Source organism: Talpa occidentalis, unplaced genomic scaffold (assembly GCF_014898055.3).
Source record: "Talpa occidentalis isolate TD23 unplaced genomic scaffold, MPIMG_talOcc4v2.1 talOcc4.9, whole genome shotgun sequence".
NCBI lineage: Eukaryota > Metazoa > Chordata > Mammalia > Eulipotyphla > Talpidae > Talpa > Talpa occidentalis.
In genome coordinates, this window is record NW_023605305.1 from 29,387,179 (window position 1) to 29,406,891 (window position 19,713).

Sequence of the window (19,713 nt, forward strand, 5' to 3'; positions counted from 1 at the left end):
GAAGCCTACCCAGACAGCACAAATGAGTAAAAGCTCATTTTTCCTCAACTCCCACAACATTCTGTTGACATCTTCAGGAGACATCCCACAATAGCTCTCAAATTACCCAAGTATGTAACCCTCTCTCCTACCAAACTGAATAACCAAAGGGTAGAGATGATCTCTTATTCATCACACATATATGAGGCCCTGAACACATAATGAATTAAATTGAATTGATTGGCAAGCTTATACCTTTTCTTGTGAGACCACTGCAATACATCTAAAATTTATTAATCTATTAAAATAAATTTTGAAGTTACCTGGCATGATCTACTTTATGTGCATTTTTCTTCACTTTAGTGGGAGAATCAATTTTTACTCCAAGGCTTCTTAGTTGCTTAAGGGTTGCATTAAGAACACAATCTTTGTCCACCAAGCCTGAATCATGCTTTTTCTTCTTTGCATGGTAGACATTTTGGGTTCTGGTACATTCATGGCTGATAATTACTGCTTTAGTAGATGGTTGCTCAGTTTCTTTGGGGGAATTATTTAATAGGTGGTTCACTTGACCCTAATGAAAAGAAAAAGGACAGATTTTAAAAAATCACGCGTAACATTCTTAGGAAACAAAAGTATAAATAATAGCAATGGTAAAGCAAGGGAAATGAAAAATAACATCCTGTGAAATTCTACAAAGTATCAAGTACATTTGCAAGTATTATGACATTTTTATAAAAGAACCCCTTCCTAATGAATTATTTCACCAGACTCTAAAGATCCTAAAATGTTTTGTTCAGAACTTTTTCATTTTATTTCCTTATTTTTTAAATCTTTTTTTTTTCCTGAGATTTATTTATTTATACAAGAACTGGGGTACAGGCCAGTGGCATGGTAGGGTGAGAAAATTCACCAGAGACAGAGCAGGGAGCAGAACAGGCAGATGGACTGAAGACACTGCTGAGGAGAGCAGCGGGCGAGGCAGGAGAGGTCTGCCGTACCGTGTGGGTTGCTCCCTAGCCGGCCAGGTATCGAACCTGTGCTACAGAGGCTGAGGACAGCTTCACAGCGCGGCACTCAAATTGCCGTACCACTAGGGAGGTTCCAAAACTTTTTCATTTTAAAACCAATAGATTTTAAATCATTTGAATATTTCAAGTATTCTTACTTGAATATCTCAAGTACTCTTACAACAATTATTTAAAAAATTTGAAAAATGGTTGTTTCAGTCACAAAACAGATCTTCATTTGAATTTGACTCCTTTGTTTATTCAGTCAGAATGAGAATGCCCTGTGATCCTAATTCTGCCTTCCTGACATTAAAGCATATTGCATTTCCTAAGCCCACAACTACTAGCCAGAACCAGGCCTAGGACTTAGTGGGCAAATAACAAATATATGTTCATTGATGAATACTTGGGGATCTATGAATTATGTTAAATTAGCCTTCACTTATAAATGTAGGAATCAAATGTTCCAGTCTCCAATTTGGATGGAAATGAATCAGTGTCATTTAAACCTTTAAGTTCAAATTCTAACCTTTCCAAGATGACTGTTTTCCTCCAACCAGAATTATCCTTTTCTCTGTACTGCCTTTGCTTCCAAAAGTACTTTCCAGACTGTCCTATAACTGTCACCTAGTATCCACATACTACTTCTAGGTTCTCAAGGGCAGAGATTGCCATATGCATCTTTACATTTTCTCCTTATTTAGTTTTCTTTATTAGACTAAGCTAAGTATATTCAATAAAAATCTGTTTACTTGAACTGAAATCAGTAAATATTATCATAACTGTTCTACTACTTTTGAATTTTCAAATTTTCTGTAAAATCTCGCTTACTTTTTTCTGATACTAACTTTTAGCTTTAATTTGGTGCAGTAGCAACACATATTTTAAAATAAGGCTTTTTTTCTGTTATCTAAGTACCTGATGACTGACTGGTGTGTTTACAGTAAACTGATGAATTAGGTTATCATGTTTTATGAAAAACTAAAAGAAACAAATGATATATCTTCAAATCTCAAAAAAAATCTTTTTAATATCAAGGTGCTGATCATTTAAGGCTAAGAAAGATTTTAATGATGTGCCCTGGACTAAATAACCATCTCACAAAAGCTGAAATGCTTCACATTTTCTTACCAATAAATCCTGATATATTTTCTGATTATCTGATGGTTGATGAGGCAAAGATTGCGTAACTTGCTCAATTTTTGGTTCCCCAGATGTTACAGAGTTGTTACTGGTGCCCTCTGTTGGTCCAGTCTGCAAACACATGCTTACATTCTCTGCCAGCAGGGAATTCGGAAAGAACACAGGCACATCAGGCTCTTTTCTTACAAGTGGAGAAGAGCTGCTTGAAAGGATATATGTGTTAGTTATTGAGGTACCTTTAACATATATTTGAAGTGCTGTAACTTCAACCTGTATGTTTATATGTGAAATCTTATCTGAGAGTTATATCAAAATAACCTGGTAGAAGCTGAAATGGCTAGGGATATAACTGAAATAAGATGGATTATGAGTAGGAAATTTTTAAAACTGATTATATATAGTGGCTTGCTAAACTATTCTCATAATCTTATGCTTGAAAATTGTTGTTATAATATTTGCAATTAAAAAAGGATTCCAAAGTAATTTCTTTTTTTAAAGATTTTTTAATGTATTTATGCATAGAAGAGCTAGGGTGTAGAACAGAGGTGCAGAGTGTGAGAGGATTCACCAGAGACAGAGTGGAGAACAGAACAGGCAGACCTACTGAAACACACTGCTAAGGGGACCATCAGGCAAGACAGGAGTGGTCTGCTGTGCCATGTGGGTTAGCTCCCTGGCTGGGGATCGAACTCATGCAGCAGTGGCTGGCTATATAGCTCGACAGTGCTGAGATCTTAATCCCTGCACCACCAGGGAGGCCATTCCGAAGTAATTAGGTCTTCCATAAATTGGAAACAAACCCAGCAAATATTCTTTGAACTTATGGTACGTGCTGCTACAGAACTAGACCCAACAGATTGAGCAGATTAAAAAATCCCTAACTGCACGGCATTTCTGTGAGTTGTGGAGACAAACAATACCACATATGCAACAAATAATTTCACAGAATGACAGCTGCTCTGAAGAAAATAAACCAGGGTGATCAAGTGGAGTGTAACTGGGATAGGGACAAAGAAGCGAGAGGTTATATTAAGTAGGGTGGTGTAGGAAGCCCTCCCTGAGGGGTAACACTTGAGCAGTGACTTGAATGATGAGAAAGGACCAGTCATGTGAGTATCTGGAGAAGAGTTCCAGGTAGAAACATGGCAAGTGTAATCATATAGTTATCTTTTTATGAGTACTTTATTTTACTTAACATAAAGTCCTCAAATTTATCCACACTGTAGCATATGACAAGATTTTCTTCCTAAGGCTGAATAATATTCTGTTGTATGTCTATGCCACACTTTCATCATCTATACATACATCAATGGAAATCTGGGTTACTTTGACACTTGGCTATTATAAATAATGCTCTTGTGAACATGAGTGTGGAGATAGCCACTTTCAAGTCTTTTGGATGTACACCCAGAATCATATGGTAGAGCCATTAAAGTTTTTTTTGGAAGTCCCATACTATTTTTCATGGTGGTTACATCATTTTACATTTCCACCAACATTGTACAAGGGTTCTGGCTCCTCTACATCCTTGCCAACAATTGTTATTTTCTGTTGTTTTTTTTTTTATAGTAGTCATCCCAATGGGAATGAGGTGACATCTCATTGTTTTCTATTTGTGTTTCTCTCATGATTAATGAAATTGGACATCTTTTCATATGCCTGTTGGTCTTATCATTGGAGAGCAATGTCCTCTGCCTATTTTTAATAAGGTTATTTAAATTTTTGTTGTTGGGTTTCAAGAGTTCTCTATATATTCTGGATATTTGATTTGCAATTACGTCTCCCTTAAGGTTATTAAATAGGCATGTTTTCTCTGTGTATAACATTTAAATCTTTTTTTTTTTTTAAGATTTTATTTATTTTTGCATAGAAGAACTGGGGTGTAGGCCAGAGGTACAGGCGGGTGAGAGGATTCGCTAGAGACAGAATGGGGAGCAGAACAGGTTCATTTGCTGAAAATACTCTGCTTTGGGGAGCAACGGGCGTGACAGGAGAGGTCTGCTACACCATATATGGGTTAGCTCCCTGGTCAGGGATCGAACTCAGGCTGCCACAGCGAGGCATTGTGGTGACAGCGCTGAGACTTAACCTTTAGGCTACCAGAGAGGCCTCCTAACATATAATTCTTGATATCTATTCAAGTGTACAAATATGAACACTAAAACAAACTATACAACGTAATTTCCCTGCAGGCCTTTAGAGTTTAGGATAAATGTGCTTGTCCTTTTACTGGTTTAAATGCAGTTTCACCATAAGGAATGGTATGGACTGGAAGAGTCCTGATTTTAAGAACAACATGTCATTGTGTCTGAGATACAACACGGTGATTATAGTATACATACACTGTCATTTTTTGTTTTATTTTCCCTTCTTTAGGATCTCTGATTTCCTTACCAAACTTCACTTGAGTAAAAGGAACTTAATGTAGAATTTTATATTGTGTGAGACATTTTTATTTTGAAATTTTAGATTAACAGAAAAGTTCAAGAAATAGTATATTCAGGCCTCCCTGTGGTGCAAGGGGTGAAGTCTCACACTCTGAAGCTATCAGCAGCCACTGTAGCTGGAGTTCAATCACTGGCCAGGGAACTAACCCACATGGAACAGCAGACCTCTCCTGTCTCGCCCGTTGATCCCCTCAGCAGTGTACTTCAGTGGATCTGCCTGTTCTGCTCCTTACTCTGTCGTTGGTGAGTCCTCTCACTTCTCAGCACCTCTGGCCTACACCCCAGCTCTTGTATGCATAAATAAATAAATCTTTAAAAAAAAAGAAAAAGAAATAGTATATTCAGCCAGCTTTCTCTAATGTTAACACCTTATAACCATAGTAAAAATATGAAAGTCAGGAAATTAACATCAGTAAAATATTATATAAACTAAATTGCAAATCCTAGCCTTACCAGTTTTTCCGGCAATGTCCCACCTTGTAGCTATATCTCCTTACTCCAATCTATGACAGACTTTCAGTTTTTTCCTTGTCTTTCATGATCTTAACACATTTGACAAGTACTAATCAGCTATTTGGTAGAATGTCATCTAATTTAAATTTGTCTGATACTTTCTTGTAATTTAAACTTTTGACTTTTTGGCAAGAATACCACAGAACTGGTGTTCTGACCTTCTCAAAGCACCCTATCAGGGGGTATATGATGTCATTTATGTTTTGATCTTGATCACTGGGATAAGGTGAAATCTGCCAGTTTTTTCCACTGTAAAGTTAATTTTTTCCCTTTGTACTTAGTAAATACTTTGAGGGAGATAGAGACTCTGCAAATATCTTCTCCTCAAGTATTTTCTCTCAGTACTATCATTATTTATTTTGCTGCTCAAATTGTTTCTGTTTTGGACACTGGAAGCTCTTTCCAGATTGCCATGTTTCTTTCAGGAAAACCATGGGAGCATCTTCTTATTTTCTGGCACCATAAGATGTTCCATGTTCATCTTTTATTTTCTCTACCCCAGAGAGAAGCAACCACAGAGACCAGTAGCAATGGCATCAGAGAATAGTATTTAGAAACCAAGATCTGGGTACTGGCATGCGCTTCTTTGTATCTGTGCCTCTAAGCCCCTCAGCTAGAGGTATGTGTATATATACTAACTCATACATACATACACATCTGTATTTACTTCTATGGGTATCTATCTTTGAAAATCCTTTGACTTCATATCAGGCCTCTGATTCCAATTTAATACCCCTTTTCAACTTCTTTCACCAAGAGTGAAAAAATTCTCATTTTATGTTTGCTATACTAGTTTCAGAATTAAGAATTCTGAAAGATTTATTAGAGTATGATATTTGTTTACAGTTTATCTTCAGCTTTATGATATCCCATGAAAATATTTTTCCCATGATTATTTAGGTTAGTTTTTTCCTCCCTCATTCCTTCATGTGGTTTTGTCATTTGTTTGTAATGCCATTAGAGTTAGAACACCAAAAGAATATTAGAATTTTAAAAGGAAAAAAGAAGTAGGGTATATATTGAATCAAGGAAACCTTACTTGGATACAGAATGTGGTTGATTAAATTCTTCTTCTATAGCAATGTTGCTCTCTTCAAAACTGGGAATATCAACTGCTTTTAATGAAGATGCACTACCTGGAGGACTTGTGACTTCATTATTAATATGAACTGAAAAATTCATGTCCTCACTGGAAATCTTGGTATCATCTTGCTTCAGCTGAGATTCAGGCTCTTGATCACCTGCTGCATTCCAAAACAAGCTAGCGCCTGTGGGTTAAATGATTTAAAAGATATTAAAAGAAATATTCAGCTATGAAAATAATTCTTTGACAAATCTTTGTTAAATAAGACTGGCTATACTGTTTTAACACAATTACTTAGAACTGCTTTTAGGTTATATTTCCTTAAAAATGACAGGAAGGGGTAAAAGGCAAAAAGAGAAAATGGGGGCATTCAAAGCTCTGCCTCTTCAAGAAATGAGGTTCTCTGATGTTGTATTTTACATATTAAGGTCCTGAATACAATTTGGGGATCTGTGTGCTTAAAACTGTTGTTCTGAGGGCCTCCCTGGTGGCGCAGGCAGTTGAGCACCACACTATGAAGCTGTCTGTAGCCTCTGCAGCGTGAGTTCGATCCCGGCCAGCCGGCAAGAATCCCACATGGTGAAGCAGACTTCTCCTGTCTCGCCTGCTGCTCCCTCAGCAGTGTATTTCTTCAGTCTACCTCTTCTGTTTCCTTCTCTGTCTCCGGTGAATCCTCTCACCCTCCCGTGCATCTGGTCTGTACCCTGGTTCTTGTAAAACAGTCATGAAGAATAAATGGATAGACCTAATGGTATTCCGATTTCTATTTTTTTTCCTTATGTTCAGCCACATTCTTGGTGTTGGCTTCCAGTAAATTCTCCTTTCCTGCTTAAGTTAGCTCAAGTTTTTTATTACTTGCAGCCAAAGAATCTTAATACTGGGTAATACCGGAATTTAACTTTAAAAGGTATATGAGATGAGTTTCTTCTTACCCTCCTTTCTTGCTTCCCTCTACATGGGTAGTCTAGATAATGTATGGATTAAAAAAATATACAGAAATCTATATTCTTTTTTTATTCTCCCTCTCAAATTCTTATTCTCTAGGCTCAAATCTTCACCTGTTACTTTTGCAAGTTTTATGCCATCAATTCACCTGCATTCTTCTGACATGAGTATCACTATAAATATTTCCAAAAGCAGCTCAATCGCCACAGATATTTAGATTGAACTCATCCCTCTCTCTGTGTCTTTAACTTGCCTCTTCTTGTTTAATGCTATCACCTTTCCCTCTGTCACCCAGGTTTAAAATCCTGGAGTAACTTTTATTTTCATTTCTTTTTTTTAATTAATATTTTATTTTATATAATTCTTACATCATTTTTCATTTTTGCACAATGTATACATTATCATTTTGGTTATATTCCCCATACAATTGCACCCCCCCACACTTTGACCCTAGTCCTTCCTCTCCTCTTCCCTCCCCCTACCCCCGTGGTGTGTCTCTGGTTTATAGCTGCTTGTTGATTTTGATTTTTACTTTCTATTAATTAGTCTTTTTCCTTTTATTTTCATTTCTAATAAATCTTTTAATTTTTAATAATTTTAGTTCTCATATACCCTTCCCTCATCCAGTTTTCCCTGATGCTAACATCTTGCATTATCTAATACATTTTTCAAAATCAAGAAGCCAACATTAGCATATTACTATTAACTAAAACTCTAGACTTTATTTAAATTTCACTAATTTTCTCACTAATACCCTTTTTATGTTTGAGGCTCCAATTTAGGTCATCACTTTGCATTTAGCAGGAATAACTTTTTAATCTCCTCGCCACCATTCCTCATTTGCCACATTCAGTCAGTACTCAAATCTTATCAGCACCCTTAATGACTTCTTTTTTAAATCACTACCAGTTTATGTCCTAGACATCTTGTTAGATCATGGGGATACAAAGACATTCTTGAAGATCTCATGGCCTGGAGATAAGTACACATGTAAATAAATGTCATTTATGTTATTGATTTCTATAAAAGATCTTCAATACTGTCTACCAAAGTAGACATTTCTAATAAAGGCTCTCCGTAACAGTAATGTCGAGACTCTGGATGACTTGGAGCACTTCCTTTTCACAGTGGGCCCATACTATTTTCTCTACCCAATTGTCCTGCCATCTCTCAATTCCCTTACTGAAATTCTCCATACCCTCCAGGCCCAGAATCAATAATACTGCATAAATGAAACCTTTCCGATCCCTCAAATCACAGATGATTTCTCTTATTAATTGGGTTCAGTCTGGGAAAGTAGCAAAAACAATGTTTTATGTGGTTTCACATCTGACTTCAGGTATAGTTTTATTTCATAAGTAATAAAATGACACAAAGATTTAAGCAAGTTATAGTCTCATCATCTTGGTTTTGGTTCTATTTGGACCATGAACCAATTTAATACAAAAATTTAGAAAGCAAATGGTGAAAAGCATTAAAACAAATTCCTTATGAATAAATTAAATTACCTGTGCTTACAGCAATGCTTACACTTTTCCTCATGTGCAAACTAGGGGAAGACTGTGCTTCCATGGACACCAACTCCATTTGTCTTGCAGCTTGCACTGTGTCCTCAACAGCCGCTGCCTTCGGGGAACAGGGCTGCAGAGATTGTGCTTCCAATAAACGCTGAATCTGCAGCAATTAAAACATATTTTAAACTCACAATCAAGTAACCAACAAAATTTGCAAGAGTTTAAAAATGAATCACAAAGTACCCTAGTTATAAATAACTAATGATAAACTATTTTCTCATTTCAACTAGATCATAACCATAAAATGTAATCAGTGTAAGAAACCATCAATCATTCATTATTAAGAAGTATGTTGAGCTAAGTATAAATTTAAAAATTAAAAACACAAAGGTGTTTAGATCAGTATTCATGTTTGCTCATAATTGACACTAATATAGAAAAACCTGAGTGCTCACACTTCAAAGCAACCTTTTATTCCTATTTCAATTATAAATCAAAAGTAAGATCAGAAGTATACTCTAATTCCAAATACCAAATATTTTTTACCTAAGAGTCTTCTTATAAAGGTTAATCAGAATTGCTTATGTTTGGCTATACTGAAACTGGAGATACGAATAATAGTAGCAACAGTTACTAAGTGCTTCTTGTTTACAAGACACTGTGCTAAGAGTGTTTATGTATGATTTTTACAACAGGCCCCATTAAGAATGTACTATTAAACATTTTACAGATAAGACAACTTGAAGCATTAAAAATAAAGTTATGTGCCCAAGTCATAACTAATAAGTATCCCTAACTCTGGACATTATATATAAACAGAACCATCTATTATGGGAGGTTAGAAGTTTAAATCCTACTCAGCTAAACTTTTGGAAAAGCTATTTTAGTACTGTAAGCTTCAGTATCACCTAAAACTAAGACAGCTATGATGACTAAGACATAAATAAGACAGAGTTGTCATTTGTTAAATGCTTACTATAACAAGGTCCTACGTTTAACACTAAATCTATGTATCTATACACACACACATACACACTCATTTAATTTCATTCAAATCTAAATATAGTACCAATCATCACTCCCAATTTACAGATGAGAAAAGTTAGCTTTAGGCATCATATAGGAAACTCTTGAATAAAAGACAATGGTACTGGGGCTGAAACAGAGGGACAGATGAATGGAACAGAATACAGTACAGACATAGATGCAAGCACTTGATACTTTCATTATACAATTAAAAATGCAAAATTGAAAAGCAGAGTGATAACATAAACTTGCCTAAGATTGCACATAATTAAGGTTACATAGAAACTGGATTAGTGCCTAAGAAATTAGGTGCCAGAGCCCACCTTTTTAACTACTACATCAAAATGACTCAGAATACTGGGAGAAGAACAAGTTTAGTTATCTTTAAAACCTTTAAAATATATGTTCTCTCTGATGTTACAATTTTACTTCTAGGGATCCTGCTGTAGAGATATATAATTATAAAGGAAGATACAAGTAATAGGAATGTACACTGTAACAGTAAAACTTTAAACTGTTGAAATAATCAATAGGAAGCCAATGAGAAATTTGTTGTATATCTTTATAATATCATTAAAATAAGTCTATATACTTTTATAGAAAATATACTGTAATGCTTCTCAAAATTTTTTTTTTTTTTTTTATAGAGGCATGCTTTATTTATTTGTTTGCTGGTTTGTTTGTTTTGTTTATATATGCACTGGGTACAGTCAGAAGCGCGGGAGGGTGAGAGAATTCACCAGAGCCAGAGCGGGGAGCAGAGCAGGCAGAAGGACCGAAGTACACTGCTGAGGGGAGCAGCGGGCGGCAGGAGAAGTCTGCACGCCATGTGGGACCCTCCTCCGGTGGCCGGGGAGCAGCCGGGGATCGAACCGGCACCGCAGAGGCCGCGGGCAGCTTCGCAACCCAGCGCTCAACCGCTGCGCCACCGGGGAGGCCCTGCTTCTCAAAAATTTTACATAAGATGGTATCTTTAAAAAAAGTAAAAAAACTTTCACATCAACAAAATACCATGTATTTATCATAAAAGTACTTCCTACATATTTTGTATTTCCCAAGTGTGACGAGTTAAATAATCTACACAAGAGCTAGTATTCTACAATTTTCATTTTAAGTATACAGATCTCAGGCAACTAGGACTTCAAAATAAGCGTAAAAGATATCTTTTAGAAATTCTACAAGTCTTTTTTTTTTCCTAACAAGACAGGAAATAAATGAGAAAAATTCTTTTCAATGTGAAATATTTAGCTACATTAAAATTTCTGCCAAATGTTCACAATCATTTGTTAAAATCCAACTTACATTTTACAACTGGAAAGAATTTAAAGCTAAGTTTATAAAACAGCAAACCTAATTTTCTTCAGGTATCCTATCTCAACTGTTATACATAATCTGAAAAATAGTATCTTTGTTTTTGAAAACTGTAAACACTATGACTTCAATTTTATAAAACAAAGATTTTTTTTCCTGAAAGATCTCACATGTATACCTCATTATACATATATTTGCATGGATATAGTCAGGATCATGGAAAAACATGAAAGTACATTTTGTGTTATTCCATTGGTAATGGAGGGAACAGTGGGAAGTAGATAAGTTGAAAAAGGCTATCATAAAGGAAGGAAAAAAAGGAAAAATTAAGTTGAATAAGGATGTAAAGATATATTGAGACTAAGAACTGTGTCCCAAGGAATGAAGGAAGCATTTCAGTTTAATAAAATGAGTGGAACAAGTAAAGATATGCAGAAAGTGGTTCTAGAACTATTCTCTAAGGGTAAAAGGGTTAGCATACATACTATAAACAAACTAGAATTACATCAGAATCCACTCTGCAGTCTTTATATTTAGTTGTATATAAAGATTTAGTAAAATACAGATTTCATAAGAGGCAAAAAATGAAAGAAAAATTCAATTATTTTGTAGGTTAGGATATGCACAAGACAGAAAAGGCTTGCTTTCTAGTCCTGGTTGTACTCCTAGCAATGTGCTATTGAGTAAATTATTTTCCATCTCTTATCCTCATTTCACTTATCTATGAAACAAGAGAGACAAGAATTTAGTTTCCAAGGTGCCTTCTAGTTGTGACATTCTATAGTTCTACTCCATAAAAAATGACTACAGAGCTGTCAGTTATTTTTAAGAAATCATATTAACACCAAGAATTCATCAGAACTAAGAAAGCCTCAACCAAACCTGTGCTTGAAGTAGTCTCAGCTGTTTGTCTTGTTCTGTGAGGAATCTATAAGCATCCGGAGAGAGTCCCATCATTCCATCCTCTGACCCAGTCTTGGGTGTGTGCATGCAAGCTGCACAAGGCCGTGGGTGACAAGTGTCCACATGTGACGGTAATCTTGCAGCAGGCAATGGATCTACACTGCCGTGTGGAGAACCACCACCCAAGCTGCCCTGAGGTCTCAAAGCTATAGGACTACTTGAGGAGTAGAAAGCATTATGGCACAGAGTTGGACATGCACTAGAGTGAAATAATGAATGTTTTTGAAGAGCTTCAGACTGGAGGTCTTGAATGGATCCTACAGTGTTCATTCCTTGCCAAGAATTTATTGGAGTACATTGAATAGGCCCATGATGCTGACAACAACTGCAAACATTTGTGGGATAGAAAGATGGTGGAGGGGGAGTAGGTATCTGGAATTCCATTGGTCTCCCTGAATTATGGGGTGAAAACAAAATTATGTGGGTGGGACTGTGGGGCAAGAGAAGAAGGCTTGGAATTAAGTGTGGAGGATCTTATAGGATACTCTTCTTTGTGTACATTTCCAGCAGAAATTGTTTGAAACTTTTCAGATGTATCAGGAGATGGCCCATTAAGAGAAGACGGTTTAACACCATTCCTCATATGGGGGTTCCCTTTCTTACAGGAGGATGACTGCCTTATTTTACAGTGTCTCAAAGGAACAGTGCCCTGGTTCAACTGATTTGGTGGTCCTCTCAAGCAAGGCTCTCCAGCTTCAGTTTCCGGGCTTTGTTTCTCATCATAAAGCTGGGATTGCAAAGGCTCCAAGTGTTCACAGTGATTATTCAACAAAGGATTTTCATTATTCACCATTTCCAATGGATTGGGCAGAGGGTTTGATCCCATGAAATTGCCATCCAACACAAGTGAAAGTTCAGGAACTAATGGTTGGATCTTAGAAACCTACAATTGGGAAAGAAATAAAAGAGGAAAAAAGCATTTTTTAGCAGAAAGAGATGTGCTTCACTTTCCTTAGACCAGTCCTTCCCAAATTATGTACAGTTACTTATTAAAAAGTATTTATTCTCCAGGAAAACACTTGGCAAATATTTTCTGTGCATCTTCTATGTGTAAGACACTAGGAACACAATTATGAGCAAAATAAACAAGGTGCTTATACTCGGCAGAACTAAGCATTTCACACTTTTTCAACAATGGAACTCCTTTTATTGGAACACTAACATTGCTTATATCACAGAACACAATATAGGAAACTGTTTCATAATATTCAGGGCATTTTTTTAACTCTTTCTCAGCAAAATTTATCACAGGGGGCCTCCCCTGGTGGTGCAGCAGTTGAGCACGGGGCTGTGAAGCTGCCCGCAGCCTCTGTAGCGCCGGTTTGATCCCCGGCCACCAGGTCCCACATGGAGCGCAGACCTCTCCTGCCATGCCCGCTGTTCCCCTCAGCAATGTCTTCTGTCCATCTGCCTGCTCTGCTCCCCACTCTGGCTCTGGTGAATTCTCTCGCCCTCCCGCGCTTCTGACTGTACCCAGTGCTTGTATAAATAAATAAATCTTTAAAAAAAAAAATTTATCATAGGTAGTATACCTCAACAGATCTAGTAGCAAAAAATGTTTTTGTATGTTAAATAACAAAGGACCCTTCAATAAATATTTCAGAATATTGTTCTATTATGTGAAGTTATGCACCATTATTCCTTCTACTAATGCCAACCAAGAGAGTTGGAAGACAGCAGGAAAGAGGAAATACTCAATCACTGTGGTGAAATTGAGTGTGATTTGATATTAAAAAAACAACTCTCTTTCTAATAGTAATGAGTCTAATTAAGCTACAATAATTCTAAAATAACCCACTAGTTGGCTGCAATCAAAAAATTATAACAGGGGTTATTAGGAATTAATCTCCAAAAGTCAGTAGACTATTTTTTCAGAACAAAATAATAAAAACCAACATCATGCTCTTGTGATAGTACAGAATATTGAGTCTACAGTGGTTAACAACATCTGAGTTAGAATTCCAGCTTTGCTATATATTAGTGGAGTAACACTGGGTAGGTAACTTAACCAATCTATGTCTCAATTTCCTCTGTAAATAGTAAGTATGCACACTTATTATACATGTGCATATATGTATATATAAAATCACATTTATGGTTACATGTAATGATTATATGTACCTGAGAGGAATGATATCTCTACATATAGTGCCATAACAATATAGACACCTAACATATCTTAGAATGAAACTTAAGTTTTTGAGTTACTTTAGTAAGTAAGATACTGAGTCCTTTAAGATAAAGAGACTTTCAGGTTTCTAACTACAAAAGTGAGTTCTACACAAGATGAGTGATACCTTCTGACTTACTGGATGAGGACTAGGAATTGGTCTTGGAGAAAAATCTTCATCTTCAACACCAGAATCAGGATCATTTATTGGCATTTTCCCTGGAGATAACGTTTGGGAAGACCTATAGAGGGGAAGATAGTAAGTCTTCAGTAATTTAGTGTTTGTTTCTTTTTGAAATTGAATAAAGTGCTTTAATAAGCCATGGTAGTATCTGGATCATTTAATTTAGCATCTGACAATCACAAATATTTTATTTTTCAAATCAATGTTAGTTGCTCAGGAAAGCTAACTCTTTGGTTGATCAGGACAAGTTTAACTCACTTATTCTTTTTATTTTTTATATTTTATATATTTTTTACATCATTTTTCATTTGTGCACAATGTATGCATTTTCATCTTGGCTATAGTCTCCATACAATTCCCACCCTCCTTTGTTTTGATCCTACTCCCTCCTCCCCCCACTGTAGTGTGGCTCTGGTTTATAGTTGCTTGTTGATTTTGATTTTTACTTTATTATAATTAGTCTTTTCCCTGGTCCCTTATTTAGGTTTTCTAAATTCCTGCTATGAGTGAGACCTCTGGTATTTTTCTTTTTCTTTCTGGCTTATTTCGCTGAGCATGATCCCTTCCAGCTCCATCCACGTTGCTGCAAATTACATGAGTTTATCTTTTTTGATTGCTGAGTAATATTCCATTGTGTATATGTACCACATCTTCTTGATCCAGTCATCTATTTTTGGGCATTTGGGTTTTTTCCATCGCTTAGCTATTATAAATAGTGCGGCTATAAACACAGGGGTGCAGGTGCCCTTTTGAATTAATGTTTCTGTGTCCTTTGGGTAAATACCTAGGAGGGGAATTGCTGGATCATATGGAAGCTCCATCTTTAGCAGTCTGAGGAATCTCCACACAGCTTTCCATATAACTCACTTATTCTTAGTGTCACAATAAACCAACAGTCACTGAGCATCTTCTGACTAACCACTTTGAGGAATGTAAAATTAAAAAAAAAAGATGACCATAAAAAAATTGTAATCTGATGAGTTGTACACTTACTGTATTAAACACACTGCATTAAGCACTCACTGTATATAAGAGGAAAATCAAGTAAGAAATTATATTTTCCTATGAACTTGTATCTTTGAGACATTACTTTGAGGCATTAATTGGGGCACCTCCTCCTTTTTAGTCAGTTGTAGTGATTATGTCACAGGTCACAAACTCTAGGAGAACACAGGAAAATTTTGAGTGCTGGTATTGAGTTAAATTGAAATGAGTATTTAAGATTATACAAATGAAATTTATTTTGCATCCTAAACTGGACAAAGTATCAATAGGATGGATTAGGAAAATGAAGGAAAAGTCAGAAGGAAGTTAAGAGAGTTTAGATACTAATGGAGTCCCTAAGAAAGGGTCCTGTATCCTGTCTCCCTAGCAGAGTAAACCCCATGACGATCTGGAAGATCTGTCAGCAGCAGAGACCTCTACCTAAACCCCGGTAGTCCGCAGAGCCACACAGAGTTCTTTATATGCCAAGTTGTTGCAATGAAACAACCAGAATGTTTGCATGGTGTGTTTAAGCAGAAAGGAATGCACCAGTCCCACAAAAGCAAATAAAAACAGCAATAGTTTATGAACTAGAAAGCAAAAGTTTATGAACAAAAAATAAACCATCATTTTAAGGTAACTTTTAACTGAGGTCATTAACTATTTGCAAATATTAAATTATGGACTCATAGTAAGGAGAATATTCAACATTCCATCAGTGGAATATGAAGTCCATGAGGGAGGGGATCATGTCTGCCACCATATCCCCAGTCCTTAGCATATTACCTGGCATGAAATAAAATGCATGAGAAGGCTGGAATAGGAGCACAAAGAGGTAATTCTGCATGTCAGCCTGGCAAAGTCATTCATGCCTTGCCCAGATATTGTCATTGTCTTGTCATGACCCAGATATTAGGTCAAATATTATTCTATATCTAGAATAATAGTTCTGTGAAGAAATTTTCTTTATAAGAGATTAACATTTAAATCAGTAGGTTCTGAGTAAAGCAGATTATTCTCCCTAATGTAGGTGAGCCTCATCCAATCAGTTGAACACCTTAAGAAAACAAAGACTGGCCTCCCCAAGAACAGGGAATGCTGCCAGGAAACTACATTTGGAATCTAACTGCAACTTTTCTCAGCTGCTGTCCTACCCTACAAATGTTGGACTTAACCACATCTCCACAACTGCATGAGCCAACTGCTTAAAAAAAAAAAAAAAAAAATCTGTGTGTGTACTGTCACTTCTGTTTTGTTAGAGAACCCTGACTAATGCAAGGAAATATTTTCTTTACCACAAAAGATATAAAATGACCCCCCCAAAAAACAAACACTGCTATTTAATCAATATTCCCAAGCTCCAAAAGTTTTAAAAAACCATTTGGGGTAGATGTTTGGGTCATGAGCATAGGTGGTTTGGTGGAGAGAAAGAAAAAACAAGCTGTTTTCTATTTTATCTGGCTTGCAAGACCTTGATTTTTGTTGTTTTAAAATCCAGGCTCTCTTCCCACCCCACAAATGAAACTGTCATCCTCCACCTAAAAAAAAAAAGCAAACACCTCATTTTACCATGTCAATAGATGCAAAAACCCCCTTCACCAAACGAACAAACAAACAAAACCCAAAATAACTACACCTTTTTTAGGTACATGAATTCTTTTTTATGGTAGTTTGTCTGATGGTTCAGGCTTAAATATAACAATGATGAGAAAAATAAACAGAAGGCAAATTAAATAAAACAAGATGTTTCCTCCAAAGCAAGATTTCTTGACAAATACCTTTCTCCCCATGTAATAAATCAACTCAAATGAGAACCATATTAGAGTTGTTACTTCATTAAAATTATCATCCAAAATCTGAATATGAAGGAATACATTTAAAGCAAAGATACGTATCATACATAACATACACAGAAGTAACTAGGAAGTTACTTTAATTACTCATATAAAACTAATGAGTGTACTTAAAAAGTAAATGATAATAAAAACATATCTATTACCTCTTAATTGAAAGATTCTTGGAAACTTTGTTGAAAAACTCTGTTTCTGCATTTTGGCTTTCAGCTCTCAGTTCAAAATGGATTGGTTTTGTGTCAGAAGGTTCAACATTCTGAAAAGAAGCAAGTCATTATTTTGAGACGTTACTTAACACCAGAAAATTCTATTAGATGAAAAGTATCTCTGAAACACTGGGAGAAGGACTTATGATTTCTATTAACTTTAACCTTCCTTTATTTTTTAAATAACATTTTTACATATAACATATTAGTTTCAAACATATAATTTTACATTTGTATATATTGCAAAATGCCTACCATAACAAGTTCAGTTAATAACCATCACCATACAGTTATAAATGTATTTTTCTTATACTGAGAACTTTTAAGATTCCATTCTCCTGGATACTTTCAATATGTAATATACAATATATGATACACAACACAAATATTGACTAAAGCCACCATGTGGTACATCACACCCCCAGGACTTCTTAGTACCTTCTGACCATTGTCACTCAATTTTGTCCAAAACTACCAATCCCATCACTCCTTGGCAACTATCAATTGGTTCTCTAGATCTACAGGTACAGTTGCCCTTGATATACTCAGGAAACTGGTTCTGGGACTCACCACAGATAACAAAATCCAAGAATATTTAAGTCCCTTATATAAAAGGGAGTATTAGTTGCATAAACCTACCCATATCCTCCACATAGATACCTAATATAGTTGTTACACTGCACTGTCTAGAGAATGACTGTAGGCGTTCAGTACAAATACAACCATGTAGGTGTAATTACATAATATTTTCAATCTGAGATTGGTTAAATCCACAAATGAAAAACCATGGACATGGAGGGCCAACTGCTTTTTCTTCTGTAGAAGATTCCACAGAATCTTCTTTTTCTTTTTTTTTTTTTTGTCTTTTCTTTTTTTTTTTAATGTGGGGTATAGGCCAGAGGTGCGGGGGGTGAGAAGATTCACCAGAAAAAGAGTGGGGAACAGAACAGGCAGACTGACTGAAATACACTGCTGAGGAGAGCAGCGGGTGAGACAGGAGAGGTCTGCCGCATCATGTGGGTTGCTCCTGCCCAGCCGAGGATTGAACTCGCACCACAAAGGCTGCAGACAGCTTCACAGCACTGCGTTCAACCCCCTGCACCATCAGGGAGGCCCCAGCATTTGTCTTTCTGTCTGATTTAAGTCACTTCAAGATCCACCCATGTTGTGGCAAATGACAAAATTTCCTCCTTTTTTTATGGCTGAAACATATTCCATTGTGCTTGTGTTTGCATACTTTGTTTTACTGTGCTTCATGTTACGCCATTCTTTGCAACCTCTAAGTCTGTGGGTGATCCTCATTAAGCAAGTCTGTCGATGCTATTTTTCCAATGGCATGTGTTCATTTCATATCTGTGTCACGTTTTGTAGTTCTTGCAATATTTCAAACTTTTTCATTATTATTTTATCTCTCATTAGCAACTGTGTTCAGTCATTTTTGATATATTATGTTGTAATTATGTTGATGCGATAATTATTTTGAAGGGGCCACAAACCATACCCATGTAAGATACAAACCTAACAGATGTTTTGTGTGTTATGACTAGTCACACAATATTGAAATTAGGTAACTGACAACCCTACAATGGCCTCTAAGTGTTCAAGTGAAAGGAAGAGTCATGAGTCTCTCACTTTAAAATCATAAGCTAGAAATAAGCTAGTGAGGAAGATAAGTCAAAAGATGAGATAGGCTTAAAAGCTAGGCCTCTTGTTCCAAATAGTTAGCCAGGCTATGAATACAAAGGATAAACTTTTGAAGAAAATTAGAAGTACTACTACAGTGAACATACGAATGATGAGAGAGAGAAACTGTCTCACACTGACATGGAGAAAAATATAGTAGTATAGATAGAAGATCAAATCACAACATTCTTTTTTTTTTTAATACATCATGAACTCTAGTGCCTACTTTTGTATACCGAGAACTTTTCATTTTCATTCTTTTTTTTAAAAAAGATTTTATCTTTATACAAGAGCTGGGGTGCAGTCCAGATGCACAGGAGGGTGAAAGGATTCACCAGAGACAGAGTGGGGAGCAGAACAGGCATCAGTAGTTTTGTATTTAAGAATTTTTTAAATCATTGGTTTGAGACATAGAACTACTCATTTTACTGAGCTCTTTGAATGTTTTCATAAAATGACACTTAGGGTTTTGATGATCTACTTTTTCTGTGACCATCACCTAAGTGTACTTTTATATATGTATTTAGATATAAAACAACATATTCTTATTGCCAGAATAGCCATAATGCTATTGCATACTTTTTATTACAGACATTGATTTTAAAGGTAAGAAGCTATTTGTCATACCTATACATTTTTTATAATATATTGTATTTTATATAATTCTTACATCATTTTTCATTTTTGCACAACATATG

The 19,713-nt window shown here is 35.9% G+C and overlaps 1 protein-coding gene across 1 annotated transcript in view; it reads right to left on the bottom strand.

Moving 5' to 3' along the window:
* The window catches only part of STIL (STIL centriolar assembly protein), a 43,755-nt gene that overhangs the window by 6,631 nt on the left and 17,411 nt on the right, over positions 1-19,713 (bottom strand). Inside the window, 8 exon segments of the mRNA XM_037498929.2 lie at positions 303-553; positions 2,121-2,331; positions 6,132-6,360; positions 8,630-8,795; positions 11,855-12,347; positions 12,349-12,818; positions 14,233-14,347; positions 17,273-17,382. Coding sequence (XP_037354826.1) covers positions 303-553; positions 2,121-2,331; positions 6,132-6,360; positions 8,630-8,795; positions 11,855-12,347; positions 12,349-12,818; positions 14,233-14,347; positions 17,273-17,382 — 2,045 coding nt within the window.